The sequence below is a fragment of the Molothrus aeneus genome, chromosome 11 (assembly GCF_037042795.1).
Source record: "Molothrus aeneus isolate 106 chromosome 11, BPBGC_Maene_1.0, whole genome shotgun sequence".
NCBI lineage: Eukaryota > Metazoa > Chordata > Aves > Passeriformes > Icteridae > Molothrus > Molothrus aeneus.
The window spans coordinates 5629492-5650907 of NC_089656.1; the positions used below are offsets into that span (position 1 = coordinate 5629492).

General features: G+C 40.4%; 1 protein-coding gene across 3 annotated transcripts; it reads right to left on the bottom strand.

Annotated features, from left to right (window-relative positions):
• Positions 1-213: 213 nt before the first annotated feature.
• Positions 214-20832, bottom strand: ZNF507 (zinc finger protein 507). 3 transcript variants are annotated; one of them, XM_066557600.1, is made up of 7 exons: positions 20817-20832; positions 16048-18179; positions 14307-14406; positions 9761-9875; positions 7489-7593; positions 4368-4502; positions 214-4239 (listed from the first exon to the last, which is right to left on the bottom strand). In XM_066557600.1, exons 2-7 carry the CDS (start codon positions 18172-18174, stop codon positions 3876-3878), a joined length of 2946 nt encoding a protein of 981 aa, XP_066413697.1. In that variant the 5' UTR covers positions 18175-18179; positions 20817-20832; the 3' UTR covers positions 214-3875. The 3 variants fall into 3 exon arrangements, with proteins under 3 accessions (XP_066413697.1, XP_066413699.1, XP_066413698.1); XM_066557602.1 differs by lacking the exon at positions 7489-7593; XM_066557601.1 differs by lacking the exon at positions 7489-7593 and having other exon boundaries at positions 9761-9878.
• Positions 20833-21416: the final 584 nt, after the last annotated feature.

Genomic DNA, 21416 nt, shown 5'->3' on the forward strand with positions numbered 1-21416 from the left:
TTCATCACAGTTACTTTGATAAAACTTGTATTAGCAGTATTTAAACTAGTAATAACAACTAATACTAATAATTTCATATGACAGTAAGAAATGGCAGTAAAGTATTTCAAATACTTTTTGACTTAACAGATTTCCCTCTCTTTAAACACTGGTTCAGTGTTTGAATTTTCTATATTCATATTTCATAGAGGCCAAATAAAAGTGACTAAAGAGTTTAACAAAAAAAGTTTATTACCAAAATACAATATTAAAGTCAATACGTGACAAACTCCTGTAAAGCAAAATAAATTATTCTACCATTGTACAGTATTCCAGAAGGTAGTTAAAGTAGTACTACAGACTTTGCTTCATCCTTCCAAAGAGTTGCCTATCAGGAACACAATCCTAGAGAGAGCTTAAGGCATGCAGCTTAATGTGCTGGATAACTTTATAAAACAAAACTCATCCTATTTCATAAGATACAGTATCAGAATTAACTGCAGTCTTTACATGTCAGTTTTCTAAATTTTTTTATACTTTGGCTATAAAAGCAGTGCCATAGTGTTACAATACCTTTTCTTAAAAAAATACATGTACCCATGTCCATGAATATCAAATGCAAATGTAAATTTCTATTAAATATATCTTAACAAATGTTACTTTGAGCACCAACTGTACATTTCTTCAAATGATTAAATAAGTGCTTATGAAAGAGGAAAATACAATAACTCTGACTGAATCCCACTCTATTTTTCCAGGTCAAGCATAAATCAGGAAGATGAAATATGCACCCATTTTTCAGTACAGCCAAGTATGAATGAAGTTTGCTCTTCAGTGGAAGTACAGGCATTGCAAACAAAGCTGCAAGGTACAGTTTGTATCACAGAATAAAATCTAATTTGAACAAACAGCACGTGAATAGCTGATCACCTGCTAGTGCTGGGACCGAAGAGACAAAAATAGTTTAAAAGCTTAAAGAAATGGAAATTTGCAGTGTCAGTGACTCTGAAATGTGCTTAAAACCCCTTACAAAACATGCAACCAGGCCAGCCATACACTTTCAAAAGCAGATAACCTGAGAAACAATTTGCTTTCAGAAAAACCAAGCCTATAATTATTTCACATGCAGGACTGCTGACAAAGTCCCTGGGAATCGTGAGTGGGTAACTAATTGCAAGCAGCATGGAGACAGCTAAAAAAGTAAATCTCTGTGCATATGGGAAAGAATTCTTTGTTGGCATTTGTCAGGACTGATAATGGTTTTTAGAGGCAAGTAGCTTTCTGTTTTACAGGAACACGTGGTCAAAAAGAACAGAGCAACAAGATGGCAAAGAACAACAGTGAACAGCCACATCCTGCTGAGGAATCTGTGACACTGATTCCTGGGGCACTGCACAGAACGCTGCTCGTGTGCCCTCCACACACACCAGAGCTGCTCTTCTGCATTCAGGGTTGTTGGCTTCTGAAATTTTGGTTCACTGCCATCTCCTTTTTAGCTTATGAATGCAAGTTTTTCCTTTTTTATCTTTCACTAGCTGAGCAACTTTAACAGAATTACACAAAAATAACAGTGTGGTAAATATTGTTTCTGTGAATACTGACTGGTAGTTTAGCATTACGAGGGATCTCACTGTCCTTTAATTTTTCAAACAAATGGGACTTCTGAGTGAGAAAGTTGAGATATATTCCAGATGATGTAGTATTTTAACATTTATTCTATACTGAAGGTATAATAGCAGTGTCAGTAAGACAATATGAATATCCCATTTAAACTTCATTATCTCCTCTGGAATTTGGGATCATGTAAATAAATAATGTGTTTTTCAAATGTAAAATCCAACTGTAGGAATATGAAAAATAAGTATCAACTGAAAATAATGTATAATTAACTTCAAATACATATTTAAAGTATCTCAAAAATTCAACACAAAAATGCTTTGACCTTATATCCTGACTAATTCTTCAAGTCAAATGTGTACTTTCTGCTATCTAATTTATAAACAAAATAATACCTATTTAACCCAAAAGAAGAAGTCAAATTGAGGAAATTTCTTGAAAACAAGTATCAAATACACTTGAAGTCTTAGTGCTTTTACCCTGGCCTCTGCCTTTTGTGCTGCTTCATGAAGCTGTGACTTCTGGTACTGTTTTCTTTTCCTGGTTGCCACTTCCAGGCAGTGCTAGCACAATACAGACACTCCATGTGCCAGCCTCTCACATTTACAGCTGCAGCTGATTTCTGCTGCCAGAAGGGTGGAAATAAAGGAACCAGAAACCACTGTTTTCCTAAGAGTAAGGAACTTTATAAATACTGAGCTACTAAAGATCAGGTCACTGCATGCCCGTGTCAGCACTAGGCAAGCTGCTGTGCATCTGCCATTCATTAGAAGCAGGAATACATGCCTGAACTAGGAAGTGTAAATCTGGCTGCCAAAGGGCTTCTTTAGAAGTGATACTACACTTAATGAATCTTTCAAAGAAATTAAGTAGCCAGCTTAATAAATAACCTCAACAAAGTTTCCAGGAAACTAGCCAGTGTAATAATATTCCACATTGATATACAGATGAGTATCTTCTACTGCCAACTGCTGTAACTATAAAAACAACAAAGCAAAAAAACCCACACTGTAATTTTAGAAGCTGAAGGTTTTAAAAGGGTGAGATTTCTATGTGTTTCTTAGACAACAAAGTAATCTCTAATTCCCTTTATCAATCCATACTAGAGGCACTAGTAAAATTTATTCAGTAAGTAACTGGATACAGTTTTGGCTTAAGACATTGTTTGCCATTTCTTTTTTTAAATATGATTGATTTTCTACAGGAAGATTATCTTTCAGCTCATTATTTCTACAGTTACAGCTCTGACAGACAAGTGGGAAATCTGGCCAGCCAGTGGCATTTCTAAGAATGCCAAAGCAGGCAGGCGTTTCTGAAAATCCCAATTTGTGCTCACCTACATCTTTTGGAATCTACATAGATTTCATCTACATTACTTTGTGGCAATTATTGTTAACATCTTGTTCTCATTAAAAACATTGCTCATCCATACTGCAAAATAATCACCAAAAATGGAAAGTGACATTATAAGCTTTTCTTTTTTTATACACTTCACGGTGTCAAGAAAACCATGAAGAAACAACAGGTTATTGTATAAAAATAATCTGTTACACACTATGAGTTGAAAAGATAGCAGTTGTGTAGTTAGGATCCAATCAAACAAATAGTTATTAACAGAATGCTTCTAGGCCCTTCACCTCCTGCTGCTGTAAATCAATGGAAAGGATGGCAGTCTTTGCTGGAAAATGACTTGGGAGTTTGTAAAGCCTTAAAAATAGACTGGGAACAATGGAACTCCTGTGTGTGAATACAGCACACACATGCCCTGGCCACCTCCCCTCTCCCCACCTTCCAGGCAGGGGGGGTTTGCCAGATCACACTGTAACAGTTCTACCTGATCTGCTGCCAGATCATCTCTCAAAAAAGAGGGTAAAAACCTTCTTTGCTGAATTACTTGGAAAACAACAGAGGGAGGAAGAAAAAAGCTTTTCAAGTGATTCAAAGCTTTCACACCGTTGGGTTTTAAAGTACTGTGCTAATGCACTATTACTGACTAGTACCCGACAGGAAATGAAAAAAACCAACAATCCTACATTCTTGGCACCATATAAAGAAGTAACAGGTTAAAATGGATCCTTCTATTCTCCACACCTTGTATTTATCTCTTAAATGATTCATCAGTCCCTGGTTCAAACACTGTATTCCTACTGAAACAAGAACTCAGGATGGGAAATCAAGTTTTGCTCGCAATTCTTCTCTTTAGCAAGTTTCTCAGGCAAAAAATAGCAAAAAAAGAAAATATTCACTCTAGGAAATCCTCTCTTAACTTACTGCTTCAGCTAGTTTGTATTCTGAGTCATGCTGTGGTCCTTGTTTAGAATGATGTTTATGATTTCACCCTCGTGTTCTTTCATATGATCCAGCAGATTTTCTTTGTTGGTAGACTCAAAACCACAAATGCAGCAGCAGAAGAGAAGAACACAGTATTCTGTGCCAAGATGGGGTAGAGTGGAGTTCTTTTCTAAACTGCATGAGGTATTCATCAAGGTAGGTTTTTCATTTTCATCAGAACCTGAAATTTCATTTGTAGTCTGGTTAATGGACTCTGTAAAAGACACCAGGTTGTCTGAACTTCCTAGTATAGGTACTGTACTTTCATCTGTGCCTTCTAATAGGGTTTTATCAGTGAGTTGTCCTTGAAACCTGAAATAATAATAAAAACCAAAACAAATATTAAAATATACAGCTGTTCCTTTTACATAGGAACTTTATTTTGGGTAAGGGTTGGGTCTTTTGAAAGATAATAGGGTGTGACAGTAAATCAGACATACCTACTGCTTTGTGAAATTGCATCATTAATAGCCTTGTTCACTTGTTCATAGTTATAATTTTGGTCACTTGCATGTTTCCACATGTGGGACTTCAGGGATGGAGGATGGCTACATACATATCCACAGAGAGAACATCTGGGGGAAAATGGAGAAGGAAAAATAGAAATATTTCAAAGTCAAATTTTATTTGTTTAGTAATGGTTTAGTTCTTCCAAAAGGATGAGTAAGCAGAGAGATCCAAGTGAACCTTCTTCTTGGTTCCATTTTCAGTTTCATAACTGGGTCACATTAGTTTGCAAAGTTTCATCCTAAAATATAAGACTATTTTTAGGATCTGAGAACGTTCTATTTTTTTTTTTTAAATTTCCTAAACAATTGAATTGAAATTTTATCTGTTTGGCCTGATAAAACTGTGTTAAGACTGCAGAAATACAGTACTTCTGCTGAGTGTAGAAACAGGGCATCTGGCAGAGAGGTGGTGAGCTCTCTCTGCCCCTGCTCTGAACCAAGCAGGAACTGTGTAATTAGCACTAATTACGTTAATTGAACTAAAGAAGTCTTTCCTGATATAGCAGGTATTAGTTTATTATGGATCACAGTTACTGAAGCTGGAAGGGACCTCTTGAGGTTGCACATTCCAGTCCAGCCCCTCAAGCAGGATCAGCAGGCTGTGAGGGTAGTGTCAGATTCTGAAGAGATTCACAGATCAGGATTCACACAGGTGATCAGTTTCTCCATAGAGTTTTCCATCAGCTCTGGTACCACAAGACTAAATTTTCTATTTCCCTGTAAAACATCATCTTATGCAGTAAAAAACAAAACCCTGAAGAATAAATCCTATTGACAGGGAGATGCAGTGTATATTTATGGACAGAAATAACCCAAGACTGATCAAATCCTGTATAACCCTTTTCATGCACGAATATACATCAGAGGAGGTTCTTTATGTGTTTTTGAGATGATAAATTAGTCACCTCAGCATGAAGGAGATGAGTGATACTGCATGACATCACTTCAGAGCAGGATCTGTCTTTTTGTCTTTTGGATAAAAAAGCCCTTTTGCTCAGCTGCCTGCTACTTGGGAAGGCTTCAGTTCCCCAAATCCCATGGACAAGATCAGAATCCATTGAAGGTGACCTTGTGCAAATAAATTATAACCAGGAATGCAGCTTTGCTCAAGCAATGTGATCCCAGTGTGTTATTATGATGAGTCTGTTAAAATTACCACAATGCAAGTCAGTTTTTGTAAGTTTTTAAGACCTTTCAGAAATGTAACCTGGAAACACAAGAAGGCCAACATAAAACCACATTATACACTACAATTCAGTAAGGCTTTATGACTTTTCTTAATGACAGTAGGGTATAGTCCTTAAATGCCCTGCAAATAATCATACACAGAAAACAAACTCTGCTCAGCAGAAGATTGCAGAGAACAGCAAAATTCTCCCAAATGAGGTGAAAGCACAGCACATTACCTTGCTTATGGAGCAAGGTTATTCTGTCCTGCTGGGGAACAACGGGTGTGTCCTTCTAGCTCACTCTTCTCTAGGATCCTATTTGTCTCTTTTCCTTCTAATCTGGAGCCTTACAAAGAAAATGGATGCTTTCAAAGATAGGTGAGTCTATTCTCAGACTGGGAATCCTAATATCTCTAATGAGGCTGTTACAAAATACGTCATTAGATAAAAGGCAGACCTTATATTTAATTTATAGAAAAAATTAAGTCAAAATATTTTTTTTGTAAAACACAAAGATCAACAAATAATTTCATTTAATGTGCCTACTAGTCTCACCATACATATGATTTTCTGTGTCACTAACACTGCTTGGTCAGTGATTTGGGAACACAATCAATGAAGCCACAGCCCAACGTCCATTTTTAGTCCCTTTTAAGTACTCTAATTTTTTGAAGTTCATTAATTTACTCAGGTGATTTACTAATAAAATTTACATTGCTGAGAACAGCATCTTTTGAGCCAAATACTGTTGACTATTTAAACATATAGTTCAAATCAGACACAGAAACTCCAACAGCTTTTAGTATGCTGCACTACAGTTAATGATCATATACTTACAGTATATGCAACTTTCTCAGAGAAACAAAATTATTTACCACTGAGTTTAGTAGTAGAAGCCTTTCAATTCCATGGCATGACCTGCCCTACTGCTTGATTTGTGCTGAATTATTAAACTTCACTGTTCAGGTGCATTCTACATTGATACACTGAGGAAACAATTCTCTTGCAGTTTTGGATAGACTAATTTAATTCCTTGGGGATCAGGGACCAAAGTGTGGAGGTTTCCAGTAATCCGTGGTAATACCAGGAGCAATACCATGGGAAGCATGACAGCTGAGCAAATACAACTTAATGCTTCTAGGAACATTTGGGGAAAATGCAGTGGAAGTACTTTATAATTGTAGAAGCAGCTTTTCTTGAGAAGGAATCTCTATATGAGCGTGCTTTATTTAGACTTTTCATATTGCCTTTAAAATCTTCCACTAAGAAGTATTCAGAATATTCCCAATTTTCTTTCCTTTCCCTTCCCAACTTCTATTTTTTGTTACAAATTAGTAGTAGGCAATTACACACATCTGTACCAACTTTCTCATATATCTATAAACCACCCATATCTATGGACAGATTATAAGGGACACTCATCCCTTCATGGCTGTTCATACTAAATCTTAACTAGGTGATGCCAACCTGGATTCCAACTGACATGAACATGCAAAGGCTGTGCCTAGACTGAGATACTAAAGAAAGCCAGGGAAAGTTAGGGAACACTTCTGGATACTGGAATTTACCTGTCTATAATGCTAAATGTTAGAAGTGCCATGGCATGGTTTTGGCTCATACAATCTCCTAAGCAACTCCAGGCATGCTTAGGTAATTAACACAGCCCAGAAACTACTTGCAATAGGCAGTGTGTGTGCAACCACCACATTCAGGAAAGCAAAAGCTCAACAGGTCACAGAGGGAAGTCATGGACACGCTTAATCAGCCTGGGAATGCCATGGCAAATCCATCAAAAAACCCCAAACAACTCTGTGGACCAAAGAATGACTCTAGGAGGGAAGGGAACAGGATCTGAACACTGCTTTAAGAGCCCCATTACATACTTGAACTGTTCCAAGAGCTGCACTGCCTGATGCTCCTGGGGGTGCTGCCTCATGTGGCACTTCAAGCTATTCATATTTGTGGTGGCGAAGTCACACACGCGACATCTGAAGAGACAACAACAAGTGACTGATCTGAGCATTCACTGCTGGCCCTGCTCCAAGCCCCAGCCAGCTCCCAGGCTGCAAAGGTGCCTCAGGAAGGCTGCAGCTGAGGACTAATCATATTTGCAGAACTCCAAGTTGTGACATGAACCTGCTGTTGGGCAGTGAGAATCTTTTGCAGCCCAAAAAAGCCTCCACCTTTCAGCAGGCATCACTGGGCTTACAGATTCTGCTTCTTCCTGAAATCTCTCTTGTGCCCCTCTCCTGATGTGGGTAAGCATCACTAAGTGCAAGGGAGTGAGGATGCAGCCCTTCCAAAGGCACAATGTGACCCTCAGAGCTGCAGAGGAGAGTGTGTGCTCTACTTAATGCACCAGCAATGTTGTCATGACATTGTAAAAGCCAAACCAGTAATAAACCACCAAGTTTCAGGGCTTTATTGCTGAAAAAAAAAGTGAGTGATAAGATCAACATATTCAGATTTAAGTGCCCTAAGCATGTCACATCATGCCATTCAAATTTTTCTTTTTTTCATTTCTGTCACAATATCTTTGTATAAAACCAATACATAGAACAGTCTGGATCTAAACTCAGATCCATTGATTTAGATCCCAAAGTATTACACAAATTCCTTATTATTCATAAATATCAATATACTACAACACAACCTTCCTGTATCTACCACATTAAAACAGAAATCATCAAGCTCAGCTAAAATTCTTATGTATTTGTTTGAACTTTAGGTGTTCCCTTTTTTTATCAAATGGTAAAAGTCCAGTTAGAAAGTCTGTTCTATAGTGTGAAACAGTTTGAGACTGCAGCATACTTAGCCTGAGAATACTCACTATGTTTTTGAAAAGATTTAATTGTGCAGTATTAAAATCCAGAACATATCAAATCTACAAAAACATATCCTTTAAGGTTTTGTTTCCAGCAAGTTTTGTCAAACAAATATAAAGTATGTTTACAGCTCTCAAAAAGGCAGCAATGTAGTAGGCTGCTGTTTGACACTATGGAAGGCTTGAGGAATTCATGTTTCAGAAGGAGAAATACCATAAATACTGGATCCTTATGGTGTTCAGATGTGGCTCAAGTATCCTGCCAGGTTTTCAGATTTGTCTAAGGAGTTTATGAAAAAATAATAAGAGAAGCAAGGCAGATGGGTTGATTTGTATTTAGTATGCAGCAGTCTGTGTCACCAATGGAAAATTTCCAAGGGTTCCTAAATCAAAACAGGCTGCTAACACCAATTTGAAAACTACCACATACAAGACACTCTACAGTATCTGCTGCTCCAACCTTACTAAGTAATAAATAATGGTAATAGTGAAGGTTCTGAGGAGAAAACAATCTATTTGTATTCCACACTTGCTCTCTGAGTAAACATCTTGTGAATTTTTGCTGGTGTTATGGGATATCATTATAATGCACAAATCAAAATACAACACATCTTCAGGGTTTGTTTATCCAAAAGAGAAAGTCCCTGGCTTGGCTCAGCCCTTCAAGGTGTTGAGTTCCCAGAATTTACACTAAAGACAGGAATTTACATTAAAGATCAGTTCAAAAATCTATTGACTCAGATCTATTTTGTAGCCACTAGAGAGGGACAGAGATCCACACTGTAAAAGCACAGATTGAATTTGGGGGAATTTATGCAGCAACCAATAGGAAAATGCAGGATTTATTTTTTTGCTGGGCACCTCAGCAGTAGTATTACACGTGATTTTAGGTACCCAAGTTCCTATATAAATCCATATAATACCCTTGTAGAAAACCTATAAAATATGATCCTGAGTATGTTACTATTGTTAGGAATCACTGAAAAAGAAGAGGCACTTGGTGACAAGGGCAGAATTTTGCAATAAAGCAAATCCAAAATGAAGTTAGGTGTGCAAGGGCTTTGAGAAATATATTATTACTGTTGGCCAAAGTCCAGCATTATAACAGAATTATCTCCCTCTCCACATGTGAATGCTTCAAACTGAAAACAGGCAGAAGACTGCCACAGCAAAAGATGCATTAGTAAATCTTAATGACATGGTTTGAGTCAGGCAGCAAGTGTGCCTCCTTCAGTCATTTGCAGTACAGTGGTGTAGGTGCAGCTCTCTTCCAGCCCCTCTGCCCAGGCCATGACAGCCAGTGGCTCTGGCAGGCTGAGGCAGGCACTCACCTGTATGGCTTGTCCGAGCTGTGGATGCGGCGGTGGTTGCGCACCCCCACGTACGTTGTGCTCGTGTAGTCACACACATCACACCTGAACAGCTTCTGGGATGAGCACTTGCTGCCTACTGGAACAAAAGCCAATACTTTAGAGAGCTGCACTCAGCGTTGTAAGGAATTCTCAGATTATTATTTCATCACAACTGAATTATGAAACGCGAATTTACATTTTAAAGTAATAGTTCTGAATGTTGATAAATATTTAATACTTTTCAAGTATTTGATCAGGCAACAGACACAGAGGTAATGAAGGTATGGTTTATTTGACCATACTGTTCTGCATTTGCCCCTGCCATTTACAGGAGTTATTGAAATTTTAAGAAAACACATTCTTTTTCTCCATGTGGACATTTTCCTTCTCCCTGCAGCTGGGTGAAGTCCTGTGTTACAGCAAAAGGTGATAATATGTGGGACTGCTGAACCCAGCAGTTTCAGTGCTTTGCAGGATGCATCAAATCAAAGGAAAAGACTGGGACTGAGAATGGATGAGTTTCAAACTGGCAAACACAGAAAAGAAAAGCAAAAGACCTCCCGAAGCTTCTAAATCCTTTTTATCATCCAACATACACTCACAGTTTCTGAAAGATATGAGATGATAAAAAAATAGATATTGACCAGATGTCTTAATAAATAATTTGGAACTTATCCAAATTACTAAAAAGCAATTGTAACAAAAGTAATTTTTTTCCTTCCAGAATGAAAAAGACTCTTGAAAAATTAATGGTTTCAGACACAAAGGCTAATGACTCCTTACACAGGGAAATGTGTGCCCACCAGTGCACAGCTGGAATATTTTTGAGACATAAGTGTGTACACTTTAACAGCCCTGTTCCCTCACTGAATAATGGGACTGATTTGGGTTAAGATATTAACATTTGGGAAGAAGGATAGCATTTTTTATGCAGGTAATTTTCCCATTCCAGCCTATCATGCTGTACCTCACGTACTTTTTTTTTTTAGGCTGAATTTTCTCATTATCAAAACAATTAAGAGTCATGATGGTAAAACTCTTTAAGAGAGACATTTCTTTTCCCACAGGCAGGCACTGAATTATGCCAAAAAGGGTTCTAGACATATTATTCTGATGAATACAGTCACACAGCTTCAATATAAGGAAAAATTACAACTAATTAAACTTTCACTTCAAAATTTAGCACTTTTGGTTCAAGATGCAAAGTAATTAGGTAAGGCTGATAACCCTAGAGGGTTATTGTGAAGAATATATAGTATATCATATAAAATAAAATAGCAGTCTGAATGCAAAGATAGGGAAATAAAATTGGAATATTTCTGTGTGTACCAAGATAACCACAAATATATTTCCTATATTTCATTTTAAAGCATGACACAGTTCTCACTCTTTAGCGCTCTTATAAGAAAAAATATGGAAGTAATACACAGCAGGCACTCTTTGCAAGTCAACCTTAAAGCAAATATATTGGAATTTTTCCTACAAAATGCTCAAAATTTATTAATTTGTTTTTCATTTAATGTAAAAATTATCAGAACAATCCTAATTATTTACTTGAAGACTTTGGAATTTATATTTCTGCATTATTCTTTTTGAAAACACATTCATGTAGGAGACCTCAAATGGATCAAGGACACTCACTGGGCTGCAGATCCATGAGAGAGCAGGGGCTGTGCTCTGCTTGAAGGGGTTTTCCATCTTAAATTCTGCAGCTTTAGAATGAACTGCTTCCAAATGTATTTTCCGTTACAAATTTGGTATTTCAGTGGGCAGGCAGTTTAAAACCAACAGTATCTAATGAGATTTTTAAGGCATTATGCAAACATATTTGCTACAGCATAGTTCTAAGATGCTCACACCCAGCAGCACACACTTAGGAGCAATTATTTATACCAATCACTACTTTATATTTATTCCTTCCAGAAAATGCACATAAATTATAATACATCACATACTCTCTTGCTGTTACAAAATAGCATTTGTGTCCCTCATCCCCTCAACTAGCTTATTTCTTGTGGGTTTGGGGCCTGTTTTGCTTTCTGGATGGAGAATATCAGGTCTCCTACAAGTGAATATGGAAATGACAGATCTTTGCTGCAGCAGCAGTAACAGGTGCTCCTCTAATGCTGCTTATTACCCTATTCCTTCATTATTAGACATTTACAGTCTGATCATACCCAGTGTCATAATGCTCCTTTTAATTTATTGTACAACCATGATGAATAAAGAGACTTTTAGGACTAACCATTTCATAAACAAGAAATGAAACTGTTCCAGCTCAGGCATCTTTCACATAAACAGATGCTGTGCCATAAACTTCTTTGTTTTGTGTCGCTTTATAGGGATGACATCTGTTTGACAAGAGATTGCTGTACTGCAGTGGTGCTGCAATTTGATTATAAATTGGTTCTGAAATAATTTAAGCATTCCACAGTATGAGTTAATAAAAGTTTAAAAGGAGAACTGTTTTCATTCAAGCCACATTACTAAATTTCATGTGGGGTAAACAATTAAAGTACATGGCTGGAACACTTCTATAAGGTAATAATAAGAAAAGAATATTTATAAAACATTTCTAAATTAATTGAAAGCAGGCAAATTTCTTGAACAGGGGCTTCCCTTTCATGGAAGCTAAAGTACAAAATCAGGATATAAACTGTAAAACAACCTCATTAAACATACTAATTTCAAAAGCAGATAGGACTATTGATTTTCACATTACCAGGAGTTGAGCTCAAAAAGTACAGCATTTCTCCAAACCTGACACGTTTCAGGCAAGGCAGTTATTCCTGTATCAGGATATCTTTAGGAACACTGGTTTACAGCACACAAAACACTGCCAGAAGTAACAGTCCAAGCTGTGCTCCTAGATATTTGTAACTCACTAAAGTAACAATGTTTTATTTCCTATCACTGCCATTAAACATTTCTGCTGCTGCTCCTGCAGAAAGCCCCCAGTATGTAACAGGAAATGTTCCCACTCCCAGCAGAGCCTCCCTGGCCATTTCCCTGTCTCCCCCTGGCTTTGAACGGCTCTCTCAGGCTTAGCTCCTGGGATGGGCTGAGCACTACAGATCAATTTCCTAAATTTAAATGCCTTCTGCATTGATAAGAGCAAAAAAGGAGCTGGGAAGGGTCATTCTACCTGAGGTTGATGAGGTAATTAACTTTAAACTCATATACTGAAGGCCAGAAAAGGAGGCAATGTGAGCTGAGAAGGCAAAGCTGGGAACTCATTCTGGTCTGACATGTACCAAGTTGTTTTGGGCAAACCATTGCCCATCCACCCTGGCTCCTGCTGGTCAGTGCCTTTTTTCACAAGAAATTGCATCCATTTCAACAACTTTTGCACTCACTGAGCAGCTGTAGAGGAAAGAGTAGAACCCAGAAATTACCCCAGCAACCTAAGTACTATTAGAGTGCACATTTTGCTGTCTAAACAACTGAGAGAGCACAGATAGGACAGAAAAGAGCTTTGTGCACAAAATGGGAATACTTCAGCTCACAGTTGTTCAGAGACTATCTAATTAGTAGTATTTATCCATAATGCTCTAAAATTGCAAAATGCTAATAATTACAGTCTTGCCTTCAAAATAAAAATGCTGTAAATATTTTCAGTAGCTGTAACTCACCAGAGAAGAGGATGCATTCACACTGCAATGATACATAGTGGCTTTCCAGGACACACATGGGATTTTAAGGCCACATTTTCTCCTAAACTTCACGATTTGGTTATTTTCCCCCTATTTGATTACCTTAATGCATCAAGGGTTTTTTGGCTTGTTTTTGTTTTGTTCTTTTGTTACTTGTTTATGTTTTGCAAATAAATCCTATTAAATTAGAAGCAGATACACAATTAAACAAACATGAGGCTCTAAGCAACCAGGTCTAGTGGGAGCTGTCCCTGCCCATGGCAGGGCTTGGAAAGAGAGGAGCTTTTAAGTCCCTTCCAGCCCAAACCATTCTATGTCTCTATGAAAATGCATACCTACTGTTACCCAGGCAACTCTTACAGATACAGGTTGCATATTTAGAATGTTTTTCATTTGCCTTGCTAGGGCTAAAATAAATGACTCATTTTGGACATTACCATATTTAAACAGAAATTTCTAAACTCAGAAGGGATGGCATTGTATGCATATGCTGACAGTAAACTACATTACCATGGTGAGTTTAAAAAAAAAAGCCTTTCTTTTGTTTAGGTCATTTAGAAAACGCTATAGGTGCTGAGGAAAGGAAGGAAAAAAGATTTTCTTCTTAAAAATCCAGAATAATATTGCATATAAGTTGTTTGTCACAAGAAGGGTTTAATTACTGGGCCTAAAAATATATCAGCTAACAATAAATGCCACCTCAAGACTGACTATGGTAAATTCTGCCCTCTGGAAAGAACATACATTTAAGGTAATGAACAGGCATGAAAGCATTTCAGCACAAGAGATCTTAAAACCAGTTACACAAATACAGCAAACCAGTAATGTTATGAGTGAGTTTTTGTAATTTCAAGTGTAAATATAAACAGTACCTTCTCTATCATCTGCTTCGTTGGAAACTATTAGTTTGTTGGCTGTGGAGAAGAGCTCATGAAGACTGTGTTGTTCTCTTTCATGATTTCGCAGCTGGCTCTGAAAAAACAGTTCCTAATGTTAAAAAATACATTACAAACATACAGCGACAAACACACAGACTTGGGATATTGCAATCATCTGTGACATTGTTACTCAAGCTTTAATGACAACTGATGTGAAATGTATGTTAACGTATCTATAGATTATCCTTTAGGTAATTTTACTACAAAGAAAAGTAAATAACATGGATTAGTAACATAAAGGACTGGTGAGAGTGACTGAGAGGATTCTATGATTTGTGTTTATTTAGAAAATAGATTTCCTTCTGTCCACATTGCCACAGACAAGTGGCCACAGTTCTTCCTCCAAAATTACTGTACTCCAAAAGCAGTATGAGACTAGAGGCTTGTGTGAAAATTACCTCAATTTTCATATTACCTACTGACTTAAGAATACACCAGTCCTGTTTCCACTTGCTTTGGGAGGAGAAAGAAAAGAGAGAGATTTTGCTACCCTACCTGTGTATTTTTTCAAAGTAGGATTAAATGACAATAAATATGGGAAAATTTGCATGACCAGTGCTTCCAAGAGGTTCAGCTGTACAGCTGGGTACAGATGCAATCTGTTCTGTATTCCTGACTAGTGAGCTGAGGGCATAGGAACTCACTCACGAATGCTTAAAATAGCAATTAGGAAAATGACAGAAATGTATTATTCTGCTCTGGTATGTAATCTTTCAAATCTAAGTTCTACAGAACATCTAGAGCAACAAAACCACAGAAAAAATAAAAAAAATTCTGCTTCAATGTTACCCCCAAGTGCCACACTCACAAGAGGAAGGCATGTTTGAGCATTCTTTTAAAATTTCAGCTATTAAGTTCTTTGATGTTTCCATTTCTTTCTGCAGTTGCTATGTGTGGGCAGAAAAACAACACAGTATTATTATGTCTGTAAGACAATTCTCAGGAAAAAAGTTATGTGAGGAAGCAAGGTTATTTCAGTGGGTAAAGCAGAATAATTACAGTTGAACTGTATATTCAGCAGGTGCTGCTGGCAATAATCCCTAATGGTAATTACAAGGAAGCCAGGATGTCAGACTGAAATAAGTTAGAAAAAGAGGGACTGTAGCAGGCCCTGAGCCTGCAAGGGCTCCCTGGCGGTCAGAAGCCTAAGATGGGAAATGCCAAGTCATGGTGAATGGGCTAGAAGCCCCTCTTCTGCCTTTGGACCCCTGCTTATCTCTCTGTAAGACTATAGGTCACTTTCCTTTAACCCTTGCTATTGGACAATTTCTGTACCCTAGATAAAGAGCTGCTTTTGCCCAGCTGAGGCAGAATAGCTGTCACTGGGAACCTTCACAGAAGAATCAACAAAGACTCTCCTGTGGAACCCCACACAGACTTCTCTCTCTCCCTGTGTCTGCCTGCCTGGGCACCAAGCAAGCTGAAGAGCTGAAATCACAATGAGCTGATAATCACTAAAGAGCTGATATCACTTAAGCTTGCTAAGGTTGCCTGCAGCTAAGAACTGCTTGGGAGCTTGGTCTGTCCTGAACAGGATGGCGCTATCCAGATCCCGTGCAGCCTGCTGGGGACACCCCGAACCCCAGAAAGGTTGCAATAAGGGATCACCAGTAATTAAGAAAGCAGTGAAAGAGGTTATTTAGGGATTCCAGAGAGGCATGGGGAAGAGCTTTACCTTGTAGTGGAAGGACTCCTCGCACTGCTTGCACTGGTACATGCGAGCTTTGCAGTGGTTGATCATGTGGCTCTCCAGGCCCTTGCTGTCGCCGGCGATGTGCTCGCAGATGGGGCACTGGTAGGGCTGGCGCTGGCGGTGCACGCGCAGGTGCTGCTTGATGTAGCCCTTGTTGCCGCTGCTGTAGTGGCACAGGCGGCAGCGGTACGGCCGCTCGGCGCTGGGGATGAACTCCACCAGGCTGCTCCCCGCCACCGCCGCGTCCCCCCCGCCCTGGCACTGCGCGTTGTCCTGGAGCTCCTTCAGGATGTCATCGTCAGAGGCGTTCTGGTCTGTCCTCTCCTTCAGTTTTTCAATGACAGTGAGCAGTGACATACTGATGCCCATTTTAATTGGTGCTTCTGATAACTCCGGTCTGTCTTTCTTTATCTCAACTATTGCACATTCACTTTGGTTTAAGCCACCGAACTCCTCTGAAGGATCCTTAAGTGAGGACACCACTTTGGAATGAGCCATGCACGGGCCATCAGCTCCTCCCTGTCCTGCACCTGCATCCACAGCATCTTCTCCAGTCAGAGCCCTGAGGCTGGACCGTGTCAGTTCTGCAGCTCTGATTGGCATTGTAACAAGAGCTTCTGCTGCTAAGGAGTGCAGTCTTAATGACTCTGAATTTGTCCTCCTTCGTGCAGGAGGCACATTTTCATCAGCTGTTACATTTTTATTAGCGGTTAATTCGTTATCTTTCTTCTCAGTGTTATTCCATTCTATTATTACTTCTTGAATTGCATCTGAATGATAAACTTCAGCAGGTTCTTCACAGGTAACAGACGACTCCTCTGAGATCAATTTTTTTTCTGTTTCAATGTCAGTGTTCATTAAGAATGGCTTTTGTAAAACACTTTCTTCAGCACCTGGCAAACGCTCTACTATGACATTAACGTGACCCTTTTTATTTGGACTACAACTGATGATTTTCTGTGCTGATGAAAGCAGGCTGTCAGTTATCATATTGTCTGGTTCTGTATCTGATACAGTCCCCTCTACAACCTCTGTAGTAGGAGAATGCACCACGGACTCACTTAATATCTCTTCCTCTCTTACATTTGTTCCTACGGGCGATTTACACGACAGCTGCTCAGAATTGCAAATCTGAAGCTGAAGAGAAGGCTCACTATGGATATCAAGTTCACTGTTTTCCAGAGAGAGGACAACTGTATCCACACTCTGAGGTGTGTGAGTTACAACTGTCTCTGACAAGCTGGTGTTTTCATTTTCTTCCTCAAAGATGGGGTAGGAGCAATCAACCTCCCCCGCATGTTTCCAAGCGTGTGTTTTCAACATCCTCTGCTGCCCGCAGGTGTACCTGCAAATTAAACACCTGTACATGCCATACTGCTCGTAGGTGTACCACTTCCTCCTACCCATTTCAGGCACAGGAGCAGACTGAGCTGGATCTTTACATTCCACATTTCCTGTCTGATCAGTCCCTGATTTGACTTTTCCTTCCACTGGCCCTTGCAGAAATGAACTGGTGACATTGACACACTGCTGCACTTTTGTCTGGATGCTGTTTTTACCACTGTTCTCGTGGTGATTTTGGAAGTGGGATTCAAGTTCTTCTTGGCTTTTGGAGGCAAAATGACATTCTGAGCACATTAATATCACTTCATTTTTCTGCCCATGTTGTTTTATATGTTCTTGCAGAGTTAAAAGCGAAGGTGATAGAAAATTACAGAGACCACACTGATAGCACGTCACCTTTTTTTTGCTTGGTGGAAGACATTCAGTCACAATATAATCTGCTTGTAACTCTTCAGTCTTTTTAGTAGCAATCACAGAGAGCTCGATGGCTTTAGCTGGGATTTCAGAGAGCTCAGCTGCGTCCAAGGACTGCACAGAAGCGTCAGCATGGGAACGTTTCTTCCCTATTAAAAGGCACCTTTGTGACTTCTCACTTTCAACTATTTTGCTCAGCTTCTGGATAACGTGGATCAGGGGGTCAGTTTTACATTTTCTCTGGTCTTCACTGCTCTGCAGTGTTGGGCCAATGACTGTTTCAGAAATCAGCACAGCCTCTTGCTCCCCAATATTTGGCATCAATACTGCAATGCTGCTTCCTTCTTCCATAATACCTAGGAGAATGGGGGTTACAAAAAGAAAGCACAATAATGAAAACACAGCCCAGTACTATTTACATTGCTCTCTCTACCAAACAGGGACGCTACAAATCCACTAAACTAATAAAAATTTTCAGAATGGCTACAGAAATAACCAAAGAAATTGGGGACATTTAGTGATGCTTTTCAATACAGCTGCACAGAATAATTCCAAGAGAGCCTCCAACAGGCTGCCTCCAAGTTGTACAAGGGTAAGACAAGTATTTTCAAATATAAGCTGAAGAACAGGGTTACAGCTATTCTCTTTTTCCTTACAAGCACTACACATTTGAATGCGAAACATTAAAATATCAATTGACAGCAACTGGTATATAGATGTTTAAAAGCACAGTAGAATATGAAAATATATTCCTAATGTACTTGGATGCATCAATGCTCCTAAAGCAAATGACAATTTGCAGCAATATAATTTACAAAAATAAGCAGTTTTTTCCTTGAAATGTTAAAAGAAAGTAATTCTGTCATTTACTTGCATTAGTCATTTCACTATGACTATTTTAAAGACCATTCAAATGTCAAATCATACTTCTCATTATAAATGTCATTTTCTAGAAAACTTACTAATTGCAGCTACAATTTTTTAATTGTAGGGCAAATCAAACGGTACTAAAGTTATAAAGAGCAATTCTTTTCTGTTTTGAGGGAAAGCTACAGGCAGTTACTATTTCCAATTACCCCTCCTTTAAAAATATCAAACCATAAACTACAGGCAATAATGTACAGTGTTTGAGGTCAAATTAGAAGCCAATAAACAAAAATGTACATGAAAACATACTTTGTGATGTGGGCAGAGCTGTGGGGTGGGGGGTGAAGGAGCTGGACAAAAGGTTTTACATTCGAATTTCCTTCTCTAAAAATGTCTAGAAATAACCTATTCAAGTGCCACTGCATATACACACACATATATTTTATACAAAGTTTTTATATACTACATATAAAACTGAAAACATAAAGAGATAAGGGATATTTATCAGTCATCCTTGAAAAATTATGCCAAGTAAATTCATGTGTTTTTTTTTTTTCTTGCAAGAAAGATACAGAGACCAAAAAAAGAATTTCCAGAACTGGTCCTAAAAACCCATGGAATCCACTAATTTCTACTTGTGGATTTAGTGTAGAGCATTATAATGCACAGACACATTGAGAGCAGGGTCTGTGATGCCCCTTTCCCACTACAGAAAAATTCTGGGTAGAACTTCATATATTAACTTCATCTGCCATTCAACTTACAATTCAGGTTATCATCAGAGCTATCAATATAAGCAATGTTAATCTTTTAGTATCATCTGCACCTCATGTTAAGTACTTCAAGTTGAAAACTATTATTTGAAAACCCTAATTCAGTTATATAAAAACACTTCGGTGTTTGTTTCAAACTGTCTGTAACATATTTCAAAACCATTGTGAAAAGTGATTGAACCTGCTTTTCCCCCTGAACTCAGATTTAATGAATGCTCAAAGCAGTAATGTCTACTTGAAATATTTTCAATTTGAAAATGAGTTAAGGAAAATTGATGCTACCTTAAATTACCCATGATACTTTAAAAACTTTTAAGTAATGCTAAATAGGCAAATATTTTCTCTACCTGGAAGCAGCATAACAACTAAGATAAAAAATCCTTGACAGAAGATCATAAAGGAAATATGCTGCCATGTACTATTGCTATATCAAAAAGGCAAACAGAGAGAGGACCTTCACCTGGATTATTTGGGATGCTTGGAGTTGATCCCTGTTACCAGATACATATGTGTTATGTCACTCTTTGCTTAGAGTTTAATTCTTACTGTTGCAGACTTAGGTTTTTAGAGGGATGGTAAGAACTGTACACAAATTATCACAGAGTAAGTTGGAAGGGACCCACAAAGGACCATCGAGTCCAGCTCCTGTCCCTGCGCAGGAGCAGCCCCAAGAGCCACACGTGCCTGAGGGCGCTGTCCAAACCACCCACACAGTAATTAAAGAGCAATGTCTGAGGTGCCAGAAGGACGCGAAAGGAAGATGCAGCCCCGAGCAAAACGCCTCGGAGCTGCCGCTTCCAGCGCAGCCCAACCCCGCGGGCCGAGCGCCTCCAGGGCAGGAAGAGCCGAGCACGCTTTGCCCAACCTGTCTCGCAGAGCGCGGTGCGATGGTATCGCGGCCCCCGAGGGCAGGGAAATTCCCCGGCCGGCCGGCCGGCCACCCTCACCGGGACGGCCGAGCCGCGCTGCCCGCCCCGCTCCGTGCCCGCAGGCGCGGCTCCGGCAGCGCTCCGGGCGCGGGGCAGCGGCGCCGCTGCGGCCGAGAGCAGCGAGGAGCCGGCCCGCCGGGGCGGCCAGGAGGGCTGAGGAAAGGAGGGGAGGGGAGAAGAGCGAACGGAGGAAGCCCCGGGCCCGGGAAGGCTCCGCCGGGAGCCGCTGCCGCCCGCGGCTCCGCACATGGGCTGCGGCGCGGCGCCCCGCGGCCGGCCCGCCGCCGCCACCGCGCCTGGCGCCCTGCCTTGCGCCCGGTCGCCCGCTGCTGCCCGCCCGCCGCTGCCGCTGCCGCCCGCGGGCCCCGGGCCGGGCCGCGCCGCCGCTCGCCGGCACTAACGGAGAAAGCCCGGGGAGCCTCACCTCCGGCCGCCGCTTCAAGATGGCGACGATGGAGCCCCTGTCACGTGACCCGCGGGCCCGTGTCAGGTGACCGGCGGGGGGCGCTGCCGCCGCGTCAGCACCGCCTCCCGTTACCATGGAGACGGGGAGGGACAGGGGACGCGGGACAGGGGCCAGGAGGGTGCGTGTGTGTGACACAGGGCCGGGGGACAGGAGGGTGTGTGTGAGTGTCTGTGTGTGACAGTGACACAGAGCCGGGGGACACGGCACAGGAGGGTGTGTGTGTGTTTGTGTGTGACAGTGACACAGGGCCGGGGGGACACGGAACAGGACACAGGCGTGTGAGTGAGTGAGAGTGTGTGTGTTTATGTGTGTGTGTAACACAGGGCTGGGGGACGCGGGACAGGAAAGTGTGTGAGTGTCACCGTGCCGGCTGACACGGCGGGAATGTGTGTGTGACACATTGCCGGGGGACACGGGACAGGGGACAGGAGGGTGTGTGTGTGTGTGTGTGTGAGACAGTATCACCGTGCCCGGTGGCACGGGCAGCAGTGTGAGCCAGGTCGGTGTGCCCCGTCCCGGCGGGGCAGTGTCGCAGCCCTGCTGTCCCCGAGCCCGGGC

Bases quoted from the DNA above. Each gene is read 5' to 3' on its own strand.
- ZNF507 (XM_066557600.1), bottom strand. From the start codon at position 18,174: ATGGAAGAAGGAAGCAGCATTGCAGTATTGATGCCAAATATTGGGGAG. The intron at 9,876-14,306 runs GTACTGTTTATA...TTGTTCCAGTAG, and splicing joins CGAAGCAGATGATAGAGAAG to GCAGCAAGTGCTCATCCCAG. The intron at 4,240-4,367 runs GTATGTCTGATT...TTATTATTTCAG, and splicing joins GCAATTTCACAAAGCAGTAG to GTTTCAAGGACAACTCACTG.